This window comes from Rhea pennata, chromosome 8, assembly GCF_028389875.1.
Source record: "Rhea pennata isolate bPtePen1 chromosome 8, bPtePen1.pri, whole genome shotgun sequence".
Lineage (NCBI taxonomy): Eukaryota > Metazoa > Chordata > Aves > Rheiformes > Rheidae > Rhea > Rhea pennata.
This window is the reverse complement of record NC_084670.1, coordinates 14,024,573-14,043,646: the sequence shown is the minus strand read 5'-3', so window position 1 is coordinate 14,043,646 and position 19,074 is coordinate 14,024,573. Positions and strand designations below refer to the sequence as shown.

The following is a 19,074-nucleotide window of genomic DNA, read 5'->3' as shown; positions in this document are numbered from 1 at the left end:
GAGTCTTTCAGAATTCAGACTTTTTAAAAACTATTCTGATGTTGCAGTACTTAAATGAAATTCCATTCTTCTTTTAGCAAGCCAAGGAAATGGTGCTGGAGTTAATTCGTGATCAAGGTGGCTTTAGAGAGGTGCGCAACGAATATGGGTCAAGAATAGGAGGAAATGAAGGGATAGACGTAAGCATGGTCGAAAAACTTGTTCACTGTATTTTGAGATTGTTAACATTCAAATGTTAAGCTGGTTAATACCCTTGAAAGTTCTTAACCAGATTCCGAAAGTGGTTGTGGCATGTAAGTATTACTTAATCGTTCCTTAAATGTACCTTAAACGATGTGCATCGTTCATTTTACATTACCAGCAGTTTTGAACAACTTTGGCTAGCTGGAGATATTTTATAAGGAAGCAAATAAGTTTGGTTAAGTATATAATGATGGATGACGTTATAGAACTTGGAGTTTGGCCATTACAGCAAGATCTTTAATTCTACCTCTTACGAAAGTCATGAGATCACAACCATTCATCAGAGGTGAGACTGGAAGTTTCATCCCATAGTATCTGTTTTTTTTTTAGGCCCTTCAGAAATTGTTTGTTGACCACAAGAAACATGATATCCACTGGAATTGTTGCCATTGTGAGAAGTTGCAGTGCATAGGATCCTCTCCTGTTTTGATGTTTTCCACTAGTATTTGTGAGGTTGACTTTTACTGCTAAACTAAAAAGTTCACACTTCAAAAAGCCTAAAGTGGCACAGGGCTGGCCCTAGTCTGCCATTCTAATATGTGACTTTTTCATTTTTTGTGAATTTAGTAGGAATATTTGCATTGTCAGCATCTTGAAACAATTTGTTCTCTTTAAGGTTCCAATACCACGGTTTGCTGTAGGTATTGTGATTGGAAGAAATGGAGAGATGATAAAAAAGATACAGAATGATGCTGGTGTTAGGATCCAATTTAAGCCAGGTTTGTAGTATGTCCATACGTTTCTGTGGAGGAGTATAAATTTACTTGTTTACATATACTGGAATAGGATTGTTTTTATTCCAGATGATGGAACAACTCCAGATAGAATAGCCCAGATTACAGGGCCTCCAGACAGATGTCAACATGCTGCAGAAATTATTACAGATCTCCTTCGAAGTGTTCAGGTTGAGTAATGTTTATGTTGTTTTCCATTTAAAAACTCTTGCCTACTTTTTGAAAGATTTGAGTTTTAAAAAAGTCAGTATGTAACTTTTTTAAAAAAAAGGACATCATTTGAAGTAGTTTCAAAGTTCAGTCTGAATTATAACCATAACTTTTCCAGTTACGGTTTTGGAAGTAGAAGGGCTGCAATGGTAATACTGGTTCAAAGTCACTATGATACTTAATTTAGCTGGTTAGAGCTGCTTTTAGTATTGCCATGTATTAATAGCTGATATGCTGCTACTTTTAGTTGTTTAGAAGATGATTTTGACTGCTCATAGTGAGATTATAGTTCCCACCACTGCATTCACAGAAAGCAGGCAGTAATGATACCTTTCTGTGTGTGAAACTTTTAAAAATTATACTACTTCAGTGTAACTGAGTAGTAACATTAGATTTGTTTTATTAAATGACGGGATTATTCTAAGAAAAAAGTGAAGCAAGCAGTTGGCATTAATGATTTGTTCGCAGTAGGTTTTTATAGAATATGCTAATTTGTGGGTTTTTTTTTTTTTTTTTTTTTTTTTTTTTTTTTTTTTTTGCTTTCAGGCTGGTAACCCTGGTGGACCAGGACCTGGTGGTCGAGGAAGGGGTAGAGGTCAAGGCAACTGGAACATGGGGCCTCCTGGTGGATTACAGGAATTCAATTTCATTGTTCCCACTGGCAAAACTGGATTAATCATTGGCAAAGGCAATATATCTTATATATATGTGTGTGTGTGTATATATATTCATATTTTAAAAGCTTTAAGCTTTTCCATTTGTGCAAATAGCCATACTAGAGAGATGCTTCAAGAGAAGCCTTTGCAAAGAGTTTCATACACAACAGAGGAAGATAATCCAGCTAAATCATAACACTCCTCATCTTTTTAGTAGAAAAGATTTTCCTCCCCAAAGCTCATATCCTGGTAGTTCAAAGTCAAGAACCACTCAATTTATATAATGCATGTGTTTAAAAATATTAAATACTAAGTTATGTTGTAGTGTTTGGCAGATTTAGATGTTGTTGTATGTTATAAGTAGCTTGCATTTGATGTTGTTGATTAGACTAGTGTTACTCAATCTGTAATTATCTCTTAAAACTAATTTTCACATATTCCAGAAAAGATCTTTTACACTAGAATGCTGTAACAATTTTTTTTGTTACTAAAGTAATCGGTTATCAAATAATTTCATTTTGAAATAATTTATTGTATGCCCCAAAATGAAATGCTTGAGTTACCTTAACCTTTTGTTTGTAATGTGTTTTCCAGACAAAACAAGTAGGCTGTCATAGTTCAGTTGGAAGGTTGATTATTAAAAAGAAAAGACAGGAGAGGGGGAAAAAGAAAAAGCCAATGACCTCTGTAAATTATATGCCTACTAATGATACAAGTAACTTTTCAGCAACCTGTAAGAGGAGAAACTAGTTTAGGAGCTTATCTTTTTGAGTTTGAATACACTGCGAAAAATGTGAAACTTACAATCTAGTCAAGTTTTATTTCTTTTCATCTGTACTTATTGTTTTTTGGGAGGCTTAGGTTTTAAGGTTGTATTCATTGAGAACCACGGGTATTGGTTCCTATTCATGTCTAATTTCACATTTCTTGCATGAATGGAAAAAAGCAGGCAGTATTGCAGGAACTCTTTGCTCATCTTTCTGAATAACAAGATTGTGGTCTTTAATTTAAAAAATAATTTACTGGTTCATTGCGAACAAGGCTCTAACTACACTAAAAGGAAAGGTTTTTTATTACTAAAAGAATGTGTTATATGGCTCAAAAATAGGTCACTTCAGTTCTGTATCTTTCAGTTTCGACGTAGGTCATTTTATCTGATTTGAATCTTAGTATTTTTGTTTTACTGCATGTCATAAAAGTTGTACATTATATTGTAGGTGGTGAAACTATCAAAAGTATAAGCCAGCAATCTGGTGCCAGAATAGAACTTCAGAGAAATCCTCCACCTAATGCAGATCCAAACATGAAGATGTTTACTATCCGTGGAACACCACAGCAAATAGATTACGCACGACAACTTATAGAAGAAAAGATTGGAGTGAGTATATAGTTATATGTTTTTTTTATTACTATAATTAAACAAAACAATGGGGCTTTTCTGTGGAGAATTTTTTTCCAATTTACTTTCTAATTATAGAAAATAGATCTAAAATGGTAAATAGTAATAGTAAATCTGGATTTGAAGTGATAAAAACATAACCACTAATCAGCATTTTTGTTGATACTGTAAAAGAAGCAAAATCTTTGAATAAAAAAATCAAATTTTTCAATATAACTGAGTATATTTCTCAATGCTGCATTCTAGAAGATAGCCAGTTTGTTGTGGATGATGAGAATATTTGACAACTATGAAAATATCCTGGATATCTTAAAACTACTAAATTAGGTGGTTAATGTTTCAATCTTAATGTGTTCAGGTGGATACCATCTTTATCTGAATTATATGCTCCAAATTCAGTGCAGTTTTGTTTCTGTGTATGCATGTAATCAAATTTACTTTCTGGATTTTGCCACTGAACTTACTCATTGATTTGAATTATAACTTAAAACTGAAGGTAATCGCTTATTGATGGTACTGGAAACTTCTATTTTACCTGTTTTGGTTACTAGCATTCACTTTTTTTTTCATTTTTACCTTGTAACATCTAAGTGTGTGACAATCAATCATGTGGTCTTATATTTACTAACAGTCTATAAACCAGTGAATTTTTTTTTAATTATATGAGAACTTCCTGAATTTTTTTTTTAACCTACTGTTGTGTGATTATAAAGCATTTCCCTGAGGAATGAGGGGGAGGGTTGGGCTGCAGCATTTGCTTCATTAAGAAGGATCTGCGAGATAAATGCAGCTATTTGGTTGTTATTACAACCAAAGCTGCTTTAACTCTGTCTATTCTCTAGCTACCCATAAGCCAGAAAAATTGACTTTCAGAAAAAATGGCTTCTGCAGGGAAATGTCTTTATTTAAGAATTTGAATAAAACCTTTTTAGATGATATTTTCAAGTAGTTTGGATTTAGCATTTTAAATTGCAGGGAAATGGAGGACTTCAGGGTTTACTTCTCATCTACATGCTATTATTATTGCAGGGTCCAGTTAATCCACTGGGTCCACCAGTTCCTCATGGACCCCATGGTGTTGTTCCTGGGCCACACGGACCTCCTGGTCCCCCAGGTCCTGGTGCTCCTATGGGACCGTATAACCCTGCTCCTTACAATCCGGGGCCTCCTGGTCCTGCCCCTCAGTAAGTATTGCTTCAGCTAGCCGTTTTTAGAGTAATCCTCGGGCTGGTTTTCACTGTATATTGTTTGTTTTTGTTTTATAGTGGTCCTCCAGCCCCATATGCTCCACAAGGATGGGGAAATGCTTATCCACACTGGCAGCCACCAAATCCACCAGATCCAGGTAAGAGATGGTACACAGCATTTACTCTGTGGCATGTTTTTTACTGAAAGTAAAAACATCTTACTATTTTTTTTCTCCCCTTTCTCTCTTTTATCTTTCTCAAGACTGGGAGTTCTTAATTCCAATTTTCTGAAGTTTTAGTTCTCTTCCTCTTATTTAAGTTAGATCCTATGCTTGGACTAGAGCAAGGAGGGAAACTGCAGTTAAAGGTTTAGTAAGGCTAAGTGGTTGAGGCATTTACACCTCTGCTGTGTCTTTGAGGTAGAACTTCTTTAGAACTTTAGTCAAAAGATTTTAAGTTGTAAATGAAGTAAGTATTTTCTGATAGCCAGTGGTCCTGACACACATCACATTAGTGAAGAAGGGTGGGTTTTTAGTAGTTGTTACAATCTAGAGTTCTTCTATTTATGTTCTTTGCATCTTCCTTTCTTTTTTGATGAAGAGCTGCCTTTTATTACATTACCCATACTTTTATGGTAGCTCTCCATGCATTTAAAATGTCTGTTACCAACATTGAAAGGTAGAGTGATTCAAAGTAATTTGACTTGACACTTCTGGTAGGCTGAGATGCAATTAACTTAATCCATTTAATTTATTTTAATTTGGTTTCATCCAAAACCACTGTCAAAATCTTTTTCATTACCAACTCTTTTTAATAAAGCAATCTACATAAAAATGTATTAAATACTTATCTCAGTAGCTGATTTTACTTCAGATTCTGGTAAGTGTTCCTCTTGTAAATCTAATTCATTTTTACATACGCTGTTGGAATCAGTTTGTCTTTTGACTAGCACTTATGAGCGAGTTTGGTACAGATATGTTTACTTGCACACTTCAGTGAAACGAAAGAGTGGTTATAGTGGTTTATAGTTTTTTTTTTTTCCAGAGATGTTTTCTTCTGAACCATGCTTATATCTTGTCACTTGAAAGGAGCTATAGTAACTGCACTCAGATTTTCTTTTGAGGTTTTTATTGAATCCCTGCTATGTGAGCTTCTGTAGCAGTAGCTTTGATACATGCAGGTAACCTTAAAACAATACATATTGGTTTTATATTAGATGAGGCTGTGTTGGATCACTGCAGTTTTGTAATGAACAAAGATACAGTGTTTTTGTTCATCTTAAGGTGTTCAGTAGATGTGATTTGTCTTGCTTTGCACTGTGTTCAATAACAAAACGTGTTCAGCTAGGTATGTTACTGCTTGTCCTGTGTAGAAGCATCCCTATAACAGACATGATAGTCCTTGACAGTCTTCTGCCTGCCCAGAAGGCGTTAAAAACTGCTTGAATACACCATTGTCACTGCAAGCAATGTAATTACGAAAAGAAACTGCTTGTTAACGTTGTTTTTAATATGCTCATATTACTTATGCATTTTAAATGGTTGCATCTAACGTTTCTTGTAGTATTTCATTTTGTAGTAATTTGTTCGCCTTTTTTCTTCCAGGGTGTGTGGGCTCCCCACCACCATACCCCAGATGCTTTTTCCAGTGAATTACTACTTTCTTTTCAGTTTGCTGCTCCTTCACCTATTTTTTGCTTTGGGGGGAGGGAATACACTTTCATTCACATTATCCATCCAAATTATCAGTTTTAGCCCTTTGTGAAGTTTTTTCATCAGTTGCTCCATTTATTTGCAGACAGACTTTTTTTTTTCATTTTTTAAGGATGTAGGTCTTACTGAAGAACACTATTTTCTATAATAAGTAGAAGTACATTTTTGTGGATTGCTGATTTGTTAATGTAATCCACCTCTGATTCTGCGGGGAGAGTAAACTTTAACAGAAAGAGAAATAAGACTGTAGGAAGCAGCATAATTAGACTTACTAGATTCAATTAAAAATAAGGGGAACATTGGAGATAGCTACAGAAGATACAAGTGTTGCTATCATCATATGTTAGACTAAAAAGCTGCAAGCGAACCATAAATCCTTACAGTCATGGACAGGAATTCAAGTTCTTAAAATACTGTGTATTTCTGTATTTTACTGTTGCTTTAAGGTTTAAATGACAAACACTGCAAATGTCGAGTAATCTGCATTTCTCTATTTCAGGTGTATTTAGGGTGCCTATGCTTGTGTCAGTGGTATTAGTGTGAGATTACAAAAAGTAAAACTTTAAATTGTTTGGTGCTAGAATGATTCATTCTTAATGCAATTCAGTAAAATGATCATTTAAATAAACTTGAAAGTCTGTTTTTCCTCATCACCTTAAAAATTAATAAATGTTCTTGTAGTAGTAAGGATTCTATGAAGATTTTTATCTAGGCACCTCTATAAAAAGTACTCGTTGTACTGTGCTGTTTTGAAATTGATAGTTTGTGTTAGAAAGAAAAGATACTTACAAGTTGAACTGGTTACTTGGTTTAGATGGACTTTTTCCTTGGAGGAAAATAAGAGTGCTTAGAATGCTGTTAACTGAAAACAACTTTCTGTTCGTACCACTTTTATAAATGTTTGTTTTATTTCACAGGTAAGCCAGGAACAGATCCCAATTCAGCTGCGTGGGCAGCTTACTATGCTCACTACTATCAACAACAAGCACAGCCACCACCTGCAGCCCCTCCTGGTGGACCAGCTACAACCCAAACTAATGGACAAGGTAAAACAGTTAAATTTCTTAATGTTGGAGGGGAGAGGTCACTCTTTATTATTACTATTGTCTTACATATTGGGTAAACATATTGTAAGGTAGCCAGTTTTACTGGAAAACTCTTGCTTTCAGTCTTCAACATTACTTCTAGTGCAATTCCAGAGACACATTTCCCTGTCATTTGATCTGAATTAATTGCATCTACTTATTGCAGTCATAGGAAAAAGTAGAATGAGCCAAACTTACTAGTTTTTACTTGTTTAAACAGTCGCATAACTTTAAATGGTTTAGGAAAACTACTGCTTTATTTGTACTATTAAAACTTTTGTGTCTGGATGAGGCCTAAAACTTAAAGTTTAAGTAGTCGTTTTGTACTGTATGTAAGTGGTATGAGCTTCCTAAGTTCTGAAAATGCAATAAATTTTTGTGATTTCTTTTAGTGTGGTTGATTTTGTTTTGTTGTTTTTGTATTTATATTAGCTTTTGTAGCAGATAGGTTTTTCAGTGTCAGATTTGAGTGTCATTATTTGGGCTTGTTTTCAAAACACTCAGATGCTTATTTGTATGTTGTTCTGTGTACAAAACCAAAAAATAGAAGTCTTGTTTTAACAATTATTTTTATATGTAATTCAGGAGATCAGCCAAATCCAGCACCAGCAGGGCAGGTTGACTATACCAAGGCATGGGAAGAGTACTACAAAAAAATGGGTATGTGTGCATGTTTTTCTGTTGTTGCAAAGTTGTTAGAGGAGATTTGCAAGTCTCATCTGAAATTTTTACCAAACAAAAAGTGCTCCATTCATTTGTCTTCTGGATTATAAGTTTTATATTATTTTACATATATGTATCACTATATATAGTAAAAGCCCTGAAGTTTGCTGAAAACTAGACTACTTAGGAATTATGGTTTAAGGCCCTCTTGTATTCATATTAGTGATCAGCTTTGGCAAAATACTTTGTAGACAAAGATGAGTTGTTATTCTGTGTGAAACACCTACACAAAGTATATTTAAGTTTCAGAGTTCAATTTTGGTCTGCATTTTTATAATGCTGTTTTCAGTGGTTATGTTGCCTAATGCTCTTAAGATTACACATTTTTCTTGAAGCTTCCTTTGTATGATCATATTACTAAATGAAAAGTTGTCATGAAACTTTATATCGTATACCCCTTGCAGTGTTTAAGAGCTGTGTTTAAACCATAGTTTGTATATTGGTGCTAGCTTTTTGAGTATATATTGCTTGAACTAACTTTAAGTGAAATGTATTTGCATGCAAGTTAATTGTTTTATAATTTACTGAATAAGGAAGGAATACATGATCTTTGTGTGTTGGCTAAAGGTGCTTTTACCTTTTAAATCAGAATGCCTTGCAGTTTAATATTTTGACCATATTGTGCTCCCATAGATATTGCTGGTGGTTTAGATTTTTATACCAGTGAGATTATGAATACCTGAGCTTTTTCTGGTGTCTGTCTGGCCAGACATACAGCAGCATCTGGTTTGGGTGTGGTCCTCTCCCCCTCCCCCCCTCCATACCCACTCCCCCAGAAGAATTGGGAGCTAAGATGAATAGTATGTTTTACTACACTTTTTTGATATTCAACCAGGTTGATCCCAGACCATTTGCCAGAGCATACTGACTTTATTCTTTATTTTAACCTAGCAGAAGTGATAAACAGGAAAAAACATTTTATTTCAAGAATTGTGTGTCAGACTATGAAAATTACAATGGAGCCTACAAACACTTGAGATTTTTGTTGGCCTTTCCATTTTTTCTCTTCTGGTTAACTACTTTTTTTAATGCCTCTGCTAGTTCAGCCCATGCTCTTAAACACAAAGTACTAAGGCTTTTGCTTTTTTAAGAATAATTAAATTTGTTGACAAGGGCTGTAAGCTGTCACTTTTGGAAGGGAAAGTCTGGGTTACTTCAGCCTGTGTTTTTTCTGGTTATGTACCAGCTAGTGAAAGATGTTGAGATGGAGTTTTGAGGATTGAGTCCCAAAAGGAGTATGAGCCAAAAAGAGGCAGGCAATGAGAGATGTAAAGAATTGCTCTTAAAATATACAATAGATAAAACCCAATAGAGCAAATCAGTGAGAGGGAAAAAGAAAAGCAGTTCTGAGCTTCATTTTTTTTGTTCTAGTTTAAATCAGGTCCTTTCCCTGGAAGAAGTCTTGATGTTTGGATCTTTATAACTTGATACGTAAAGCATAAGAATTTTCTGCTTCTTCAGAATGTTAAAAATTGAGATGATTGGTACCGTTTCTGCTAAGATACACTTAAAGAGGATGAAGTGAAGAAATGAGGTTGTAAGGCAAAGATTCCCCATTTAGCTTCAAATCAACTTTAGGTGGTGTTTTTTCTAGCCAACAAATCTAGGTGGTGTTTTTTCTAGCCAACAAATCGGGAGAGGCACTTAGCGAGTTGTTATGGCCTTTAGGCTCTCAGACACAATTTGCATTACTTGCACTTCCTGCAATGCTGTAATGTTCATGTCCCCAGTAACTCATTGCAGAAGGAGAAAGGTAGGAATTACAGGACATCTTTGGACAGAATTTGAGATTTTTTTTCACAGTGCAGATAAGAATTCTAATGGCAGCTGCTTGTGCGATTATCTATGCTGTTACAGAGAACCGAACTCCCTCAACTTCCAAGGCCCAAGTAGTTTTATTTTTGCTACCGAAGAAAATGAGCCTTACTAATCCATGTGGCAAGTTTCAGTATCAGTAGTACCCAATTGAGCAAGTTGGATGTGATACTGCAATTGGCACTTGATTTTTTTCAAGTAGAATTTTGAGACTGTTGGGTGTGAATGACCCCAAAATCCTAAAGCACTATTAAATAGTTCATCAAAAGCATAAAAAAAATAAAATAATAGATAAAAATGCATATGTTCCTCTCTATTCTAGAATATAAAAATACTGATTTAGAGTGCCTTCCTACTGGTATAATATCACAGAAAACAAGTTGGTTTGTTTTTTTGTTTGTTTTTGCATTGAAGGGGCTGTATATAGCAATAGCATCATGAAAATAACCTGTTTCCAACTCAGAAACATAGTGGCAAAATCCATCCTCTTCTTGGGGTTCTCTTTTTATTCTGGAAATATTGCTCGAGTACTAAATACAATTAAAATAAGAAAATTAAAGACTTAAGCAATTAAATTACTTTCACACACTGTTTCTGTTCATGGATCTTGTAGGTGACTTGAACTCTCTTTCCTTGGCACTCCATAAATGCACAAAAAAATTGTTTTCAAATTCCCTTCAGTATTACTAGCTAATGAGAGCACTGCTTTCAATTTAACTTTTGAAGTCATAGATATTATCTTCAATTAAAGATATACTATTTTTTTTCCTACAAGAGTTGAAAGAGATTTGCATAACTGGAGCCTACAAAGCTCCCACAGATAAGTTTCCACTAAACATGAAGTCAGATTTTAGTGAATGATCTATATGACGTCATAGAGGCTTGTATGTTTATCACTTAAAATCTTTCTAAAATGGGTAGAATTGGCCCTTTAATTAAAAGATTCCATAATAAAATAGTGGAAGTGTTCTTTAGTAATTCCTCAACTGTAGTATGACGGGGAAAAGAAAAGCTTTTTCCTTGCTAAAATCACCACTCATGATTGAGTAAAGGAAGAACTGTAGAATCATGCGGTTTTTCTCTCCTGGGAAGTATTTTGTTTCTTATATTCCCATGTATGTAGCTTATCTGTCTTGTTCAATAAGGTGTTCCAGGTAAATCTGGATGTTGATGAGCATGTACTGCTTCCGTGCAGTTCTGAACACTAAGAGGCGATTTTGTGCAAGCTGCTGAATTCCACGTGCAGGCTCAGAATTGCTGGCTGTACTTGGTAGGGGAGCAGTGCAACTAAAATATTCAAATTTTTCCTAATCCATTCAAGAAAAGAAATTCAATAGACATCCAATTTTCTATACTTGAATTTCAGCACTACCTTGGGGTAGCGGCTTAAATGCTGGAAGTTTCTCATGTCATAAGGTACAAAAAAAGCCATAGCTTTGACATAGCTTATGTCAGGCATCACTACTAATTTGCAGATGGAATTGTGATCTTATATCATACTGAACTTGCAAAAAAATGTATTCTGGGAAATGTATAATGCTATTAAAGACCATTTTGGTTAAAATTATTGTCTGGAAGTGTAAATCCTCCCATGTTGCTCATACATCAGACATTATGTGGTTTCAGCTCTTTAAGAGTTGAGGAAATTTAAGTTAGTTTTTCTATGACAACAGTTGCTTTACTCTGTAATCCATAAACTGAGGGAAAAGTTTTTTGTTTTGTTGGTTTTTGATCAAATAATATCTACAGAGCAAGTTGAAAACCTAACTATGTAAATTACATACATAGTTGGAAAGTGGAAGCATTTAGGATAGTGCTTTGCCATATGTCCAGACTCTTTGCTAACATGTTTTTTGAGGATTTGGAAAATGTATGTAAATAAGAATGTGAGTAGCTGATATTTTGTGTGAAGTGTTTTTTTTAATGCATACACCTGATATCCTAGACAGCAGTTCGCTAGAATGTTTTGATATTCCTGTTCTTTATGGGCTTCCTCAATGGTCTTCAGTCTTAAAAGCTAACAACTGCTGGCCTTTCCAAGGTGAGGTGATTTCAATTTGGACTGAAAACTGAGCCATCTCTCTTAGGAAGCTGCCCCTTTTTTGACAACAGAAGATCAGATTTGATGCCTATCTTGGAATTGTGCAGCTTGCACTTTCCCATTTTACTTGGATTTGTTTATTTGTAGTAGTGTGGTTGGGTGTGGTGTTTTGTTCTTTTTTCCTACTGTAGTATCCTAATCTTGACCTTTATTTTTTTTGAAAAATAACAGTTTTAACTCCTTGAGATTGAGATGCCGTATTTTTGTATTTTACAGTGTTTTGTAATTTTAAGTAGCAAATAGTTATGAGTATCCTTGCAGTGGTAACTGGCAAAGCAGCTTTTGACATAAGAATTAACAAATAAGGTGTTGGTGATTCTAGAATGTGTTGCATGTCTCTGAATCAAGAAAAAGGACAAAAGCAAAGATGTCAGGGACAAACCTTCCTCGGGTAAATAGAATGGCTGAGGTTTTAAATGTTGGCTATAATATTTTTTGGATAGAATCCTGTTGTATTATTTTAGCATCTTTATAAAGGTTTTATGTTGCAATATGATTTTGTTAGAAAGGCTGGCAATTGTCAACTATAAGTCTAGTGCTCCATGTATATGTACTGTCATTCCTAGAGGCTTGGAACTTGAGTTGAGGGTTTGAAGGAGAAGTTGCAGGACTGTCGTCTGTGGTAGAAAAAAGGGTTAACAAAAAAACCATAATCTATGTTAATCCAGGATTTACATAAAGGATGTCAAAATTAGGAGAGTTAATAAATTAGTGTCTGGTGAATTATTTAATGCAGCTTGTACAATGAAGTAAAGGTCAGTCTAGGCAGATGAACAAAAGTGATCTCCCTTGTTGACCTGTATTTTAATTTGCTTGTTCCATGTTAGTTTCGACTAGCATGCTTAAAGACTTTTGCTCTGGAACATGATTCAGGAAGGTGGAAACACCTGTCCTTCCTATGCATCTTCAGTTTTTCCTTACACAGGAATCATTATGTTAAAATAGGGAGAGTGGTTAGGCCAAAAAGGGCAGCCACAAGATTATTCAAAATCTTGGGGAAACTATTACAAAAAGCAAGGTAATGTTTGTTAACGGTGGGATTATTTTTAATTTTTTCACCTTTATTGCAGCAACAAAGCTATGCTAAATAATTTTAATTACTTGCAGGTCAAGCAGTTCCTGCGCCTGCTGGGGCTCCGCCAGGTGGTCAACCAGATTATAGTGCAGCATGGGCTGAGTACTACAGACAACAGGCAGCATATTACGCCCAGACGAGCCCACAGGGAATGCCACAGCATCCTCCAGCACCACAGGTATAAATTTTATTAAGTACTTTTTGGCTGGCTTCTGTTTCAGTGATTATAGATATTTTTTTGCATGTCTCCTGCTTTGTTACCTTTGGAGTATGCATCTTTTTTTTTTCTAGCAAAATAACTATCAGAATAATTAATAAATGACTTTGCTTTACCTGATAACTTGAGTTCTGTCCATACGTTTGGTGATTTTGATTTTTTTTTTAAAAAAGAAACTTTCTCCTCCCAGGGTTTTGAAAACCATGCAAGAAGCCACCACCATTTACATTAACCAATTTTTCTTTCTTAAAGGCTTCACTCCTGAGTTAGCTCGATTTAAAGGATTTTCTTTAACTTTTTGTGTATCTCTTATGTATCTCTTCTGCACAGGGCCAATAATAAGAAGTGGACAATACAGTATTTGCTTCATTGTGTGGGGGAAAAAACCTTTGTTAAATGTATGGATGCAGACGCCTTGATGAAGATCTTAATTTTGTTTGGTTAAAAAATAGTGTTTTTGAAAATGTACAAAATATCTATCACTACTGATAGGAGGTAATATTTCTGTGTAGAAATGAAAAATGGTTTGTTTTTAGTATTAGTGTAGATGTACACATTCCAGCAAATGTATTTGCAATTATTATGTGGTCAATGCTTTGTGATATAAATGTACTTTTTCAATGTATACTTTATCACTTTTAAAATGCCTGTTTTGTGCTTTACAATAAATAATATGAAACCTCCTGTGTCGGTAAGTTGGATATGTGGATATTCAAAAAATTATAGGATTGATTTGCAATGCCAAATTAAGGTACTTGTACACAATTGAGGTTTTTTGGTTTGTTTTTCCCTCTGCCCTTCATAAAACTTGTTAGGTTTAAAAACTTGTCGTTAGCATGTTTTTCCCCTCTTGCAGAGTAGTTGTAGATGGAGGATCTCTTTTATTCATTGTATTTTGCTGCCTAGCACCAGTAATCTTGATATCTTAATTTTCTTTCTATTTGATTAAAGATTGCATGTGTTTAAGAAGGTGATTTTTGGCATACTTCTGTTGCATTAACAGTGAAATTTCCTTTTATACATAACCACTGTTTGAGACCTGTACAGCTGCTCTAACAGTTTATTTTTGTTCTTAATTGAATATTTGACTTCAAAACTGTTCCTGCATAACTATTTTAAGGATTCTTCAGACTAGTTATAAAATTTAAGTGTTTGTGCTTAAGCCTTCAGTTTAAAGTAGTTCACTTCGAAATTCAGTGCAGAAAGGTCATTGTGGTATGCATAGTAGTTACAAAAATTGCATCTGTCCTTGAAACGCTGTTTTGTTTGAGTGTTGGGGAGCGGTTGAGAACTTCCTGCAGAGCAGATAATTTCTGTTTTGTAAATACTCAAGACCAGTCTTTGAATCAAATGATTTTTTTTTTATATACTTGAACCTTCTTATTACTCTAATGCTCATACTAAAAATCTGATTCTCTTGAAATCCTGTGTTTGCTCTTTGCATATTTATTGGCTCTTTGCGTATATTAGACTACATGCAATACAGTCTGTCTTGCCATTGTCTGTTGAAGTGCAGGTTTGATCCAGCCAGTATAGAACTAGCTCTATAGGGGTGAGGAGGACTGTGCTGTGTATCATCCTTGATTGTTCCTTCAAGGAGCATTGCACTGTAAGTACATCAGAATGACAAATTGATGAACTGCAACAGTATCTTTTTGTCAATGTTCCACATAATGAAAATGCCATACTTGTGTGACTATTATGTTGGAATACAGTGCTGATTATCTTAGGAAATTGTAATTGCTTCTTAATTCAGAAACATAGGTGTGCCATATATATATATATATATATCTCTATACACATAATGTGAGCTTTATGGGTAAGTATTCTTGAAACGTTTAGCAATAGCAAAAGAAAATCATGTTTCTGTTTATCTGAGTCTTTTTTCATTAGTGCACCTGAGACAAAGAGCTCTATTATTCAGTGTATTTAAGTATGCATATTGTAACGTTGAATTCTTTTGGAAACACTTGTTAGACAGGAGTTGTGTTTTTCTTCAGTTTGCAGATATGTAGTGATGTAGGTATGTTTTAAAATAATTTTATAACTGTTACTTGCTTTATCTTTTGGAATACCATTTTGTTGTTTTGAGAATGAACTTTTTAGTGTGGCTGTACAGAGAAAAAGTTAAGGTTGACAACTGAAGTAGTTTTATTCAGGTAATCAGCAATGTATGTATTGTGCTGTAGAAAGAAGGAATTATTTTTATCCCTTTTAAAATTAGGAATTATTCTGGTAGTTTAAAAAAGGCTAGGATGATACTTGCTATCTTTAGTGTAGGGTATGAAGTTTAATAGTTCAGATATTTTGCATGGTATTCTGTAGATAACCTTGTAGAATGGTGCATTTATTATGTACTAAACTGAGCAAAATTTAAATTCACTGAATTCTTTATCATTCACAAAATGGAGGCTGTTGATTTTGATTCATTTAAGGTATAAAATCTTATTAATTGCAAACAGTGCAATTATTTATACTTCACAGTGCCTTCCCAGACCTTCCACCTTAGGTTCTGCTGCAAAAAAGCAACAGGTAAGCACAACCTAAGGAAGTATATAAAATTAATATATTTCAGTACATTAATGTTGTCCCTGTGAGATCTTTGTGGTTGTGTATTGAAAAGCAATCAGCTGCTTTCCCCCAAATGCATTGTTACTCACGGTTCCATTTCAGTGGAAAGTCTTAAGTTTTTAAACAACTGTTTATATTTCTAGGTAAATATGTATCTTTTTTAGAAAACATTAGTAGATTGCAGTAATTTAAGCTTAATCAAAAGAAGTCATTTTTGTTACTTTTTTCTCAACTAGCTAATTGTTGCAATTAAAGAATCAAAACCGTTAAAAATATGCAGGAATGACTGGTTAGAAATGTCAACAGCCTTCACAAATGTTTTTTTTTATAATAGGGCACTATTCCCACTCGACGAATAAGACTTGATTTTAAAGAATATAACTTGTTGTTATCACTGAACTTGATAACTTGTCTTACAGTTATAGTGTGTTAGTGGAATCTTTAGATAATTTAGTTCACTTATTCATACTTGACATGGTAGGAAAATAGACTCTAGAATTTTGCAGAGGAGTGTGTTTTATTTGAAAAAGCATGTGCACCAATGTTAACAGTGCAGCAAATAATATTTTATCTATATAGCAGTCAGTGTTTCCTGTTTCTTGATATTTTAACTGAATTGCTGTATATTTTGCCAGTTTAAAATGTTTGTATGTCTTAGATGGTCTGGTACAGGATTTGGGTTTTTTCTTTTCTTTTCTTTTCTTTTCTTTTCTTTTCTTTCTTTTTTGTTTGTTTGTTTCGGTTTTTTTTAGCTTGAAGTAAAGCAGCATCTATTCAGTCTTTTTTGTTGATTATTCTGTTTCTAAAATATGCTGCTCCTCTTTCAAAAGTCCTGCTTATCTGTACATGAAAGAAAAATATTCAAAAATACTGCCTTCATTTTCACACACAGTGCTGAAGATGCTGCAAGCACCAAATCATAGCTCATAGAATCAGGTCCTGAGATAGTTACTACCAATAAAGAGGAATCCTTTGAGTGTATGCCATTGGTGAGCCGATGAGCATGGACCATAGAAGGGCTCCATGTAGAAGGTAAAATTGGCAAAAAACATAACAGATTTGAAATGTATCCCATACATACTGGTATAGGGTATAATTTTTGTTTTGATCACTTCTCATTCTTTAAAGTACTATTTGTTTGACCATAACTGTTCCATAATCTGTTAAGTTTTTTTAACTGTGATTTAATAATATAAACCATATATTCTAATTTATATTCTTCTAAACAGTCAAGCTAGGTATTTTGACTTTTTGAACTAAATTAATAGTTGTACTCCAGTTTCTCAAGCCTATTGATATTTGATGATTTATTGCTTAATATGTTACTCAGATTCATTTTTGACAAGAGAAAGTTAGGTGTGTACCGTTTGGATTTTGATACTGTGAATTTAGTGTTGGGGTGAGTCATTTGTTCGCTTCTTTTAACATGCTGGGGTTTTTTTTACAACTGTTGTTCCTAAAATATCTTAACAGCCTTTTAATTGTAAATTTAGCCAGTGGGAGGAAATAGAGAAGAAAAAGCTAGAGTGTGGAAGATGAAATGAACTTGCCTTAGTATGTAGCATTTGAGGTATACTGATTTTCAGCTTGCTCACTGCAGAGTTTACAGACATGCTATTTTGTACTAAAGTGTAGTGTTTATTTTTCAACTCTGTCCCCAAACTCACCGTTCTTGGGAGAACAGAAAATATGTTACTGAAGTTATCCTGATCCAGTAAGATACCTGGACTTTCTTGGTAGTATAATGAACTTGCCCAAAGGTGTCTTTGAAGTTTCCTGCTTTTTCTTCCCTAGAGTCCCACAAATTAAGTAGAATGTAAAGAGTACCAAAACTTAAAAAAGGAAGCATAATGTTCAAAGTAGGAAAAGCATTTTCATACCACTCTCTGCAGCATATACTTTAAGACAGGACATGAAATAAAATACCAGGTGGATAATCTTTTATCTAGCATGATCATATGCCATGTGTTTAAGACGTTCAGGCAGACAGTATCATTTTTTTCACTGCGCAGTCTCTCTTGAAATATTTTATCTTTTTACTAGTGGTATTTTATTGGATGATAGCAACTGTTTCTACTTTATTCCCTTCCAAAGTAGCTTTTAAGTTTTCCATTGCATGCTAAAAGCTTTTTATTTTGCTTTTTTTTTTGGACATGGTGGGAGGAAGGGGGGACTGGGCCTTTCAGAAAGCATACAGTTGACAGGATTCCCTCTTCCATAGTAATAGCTTATAAAACTCTTATGTATGCACAAATATTTCTCTTGCGTGCATGTGAAATGCATTTTCGTCCTGAGAAAAGTGTTCTCTGCAGAAACTACCCGTGTGTATAAAGAAGATTGGCTTTAAAAGGCAACTGTGATGGGAACAGTGTCTTAGGGAGATGCAGCTTGGACTTGAGGTAAATTGAATGCTTTACAAAAATGTGGTTTTGAGCTTGCATTGATATTGTATGTAATATGGGTACACGTTAACTGTATAATGTTTTTTTGTATGGTTTTTCTCAATAAATGTAAACTGATGGATAATAATAGCAATGCTTTTGTCTCTTTTATGCTCTTACCCCTGCATTCATTAGTTTGAAATTACAGCTTCAGAAAAACTGAATATAGCAACAACTAGTATTTATGTGAAATGAACATCACCCACATGAAATGAAGTAAAATATATTCTTAATACTGCTGTTAAGATAAATATTCACTCAAAACGTCATACAGCTTATCAATGAGTTTTTTTCAGGATGTTTCAGAATCTATAATTATTGTATTGAGGCAAAAGAAATTTTTGAGATAACTTTGTACGAAGAGCAGTCAGCAGATTGAGTCATAGCAAAACCTCAAAAATCATTTTAGAAGTGATTGTGTATTTGCTGCAGCTTCGCTGTCTTATGATAATGCTCTACATGTGTTCTTCAATTTAAATGTTTTTTCTTTTGTGAAAGAACTCTTACAGAAGCCGAAGCTGAACCATTTAGATATTAGGCATAATGAATGGCATTAGCAGTGATATCAACAGGTCTTAGAGAAAAATAGTATGCTAGACATAAGCAGACAATGTTTAGAGATGCAGCAGTAAGTCTATTGAAACAAGAGATAATGAAGGTTGAAAAACTAGACACTTCCATATAATACTTCTATTTTAAAGCTTTCTTCCTACAAAATTCACGATGATTGTCCCATATTTTGTCACCAACTGTACATGTATCTTTTTATTAGTGGAAAAATATATTTTTTTTTATAAGCAAATTTTAATACTTTACTGCAAGCCTTACTGAGATTGTGTTCAGTTTTGGATTAGGAGATGCATAGGTTGATTACAGTCTAATGGTTTAAATGCAAGTCTGCATTA

General features: G+C 34.3%; 1 protein-coding gene across 9 annotated transcripts in view; it reads left to right on the top strand.

Moving 5' to 3' along the window:
• The window catches only part of FUBP1 (far upstream element binding protein 1), a 41,382-nt gene that overhangs the window by 7,957 nt on the left and 14,351 nt on the right, over positions 1-19,074 (top strand). For 2 of the 9 annotated variants that reach the window (XM_062581488.1, XM_062581485.1), the window contains 11 exons: positions 78-131; positions 860-962; positions 1,047-1,147; positions 1,734-1,875; positions 3,061-3,221; positions 4,272-4,426; positions 4,508-4,587; positions 7,059-7,187; positions 7,812-7,886; positions 12,973-13,118; positions 14,669-18,263. In XM_062581488.1, coding sequence (XP_062437472.1) covers positions 78-131; positions 860-962; positions 1,047-1,147; positions 1,734-1,875; positions 3,061-3,221; positions 4,272-4,426; positions 4,508-4,587; positions 7,059-7,187; positions 7,812-7,886; positions 12,973-13,118; positions 14,669-14,707 — 1,185 coding nt within the window. In that variant the 3' untranslated portion in view covers positions 14,708-18,263. Of the gene's footprint in view, positions 1-77; positions 180-859; positions 963-1,046; positions 1,148-1,733; positions 1,876-3,060; positions 3,222-4,271; positions 4,427-4,507; positions 4,588-7,058; positions 7,188-7,811; positions 7,887-12,972; positions 13,119-13,487; positions 13,582-14,668; positions 18,264-19,074 lie in introns of those variants that run through there. The other 7 variants (XM_062581486.1, XM_062581482.1, XR_009959106.1 and 4 more) reach the window with 5 other exon arrangements.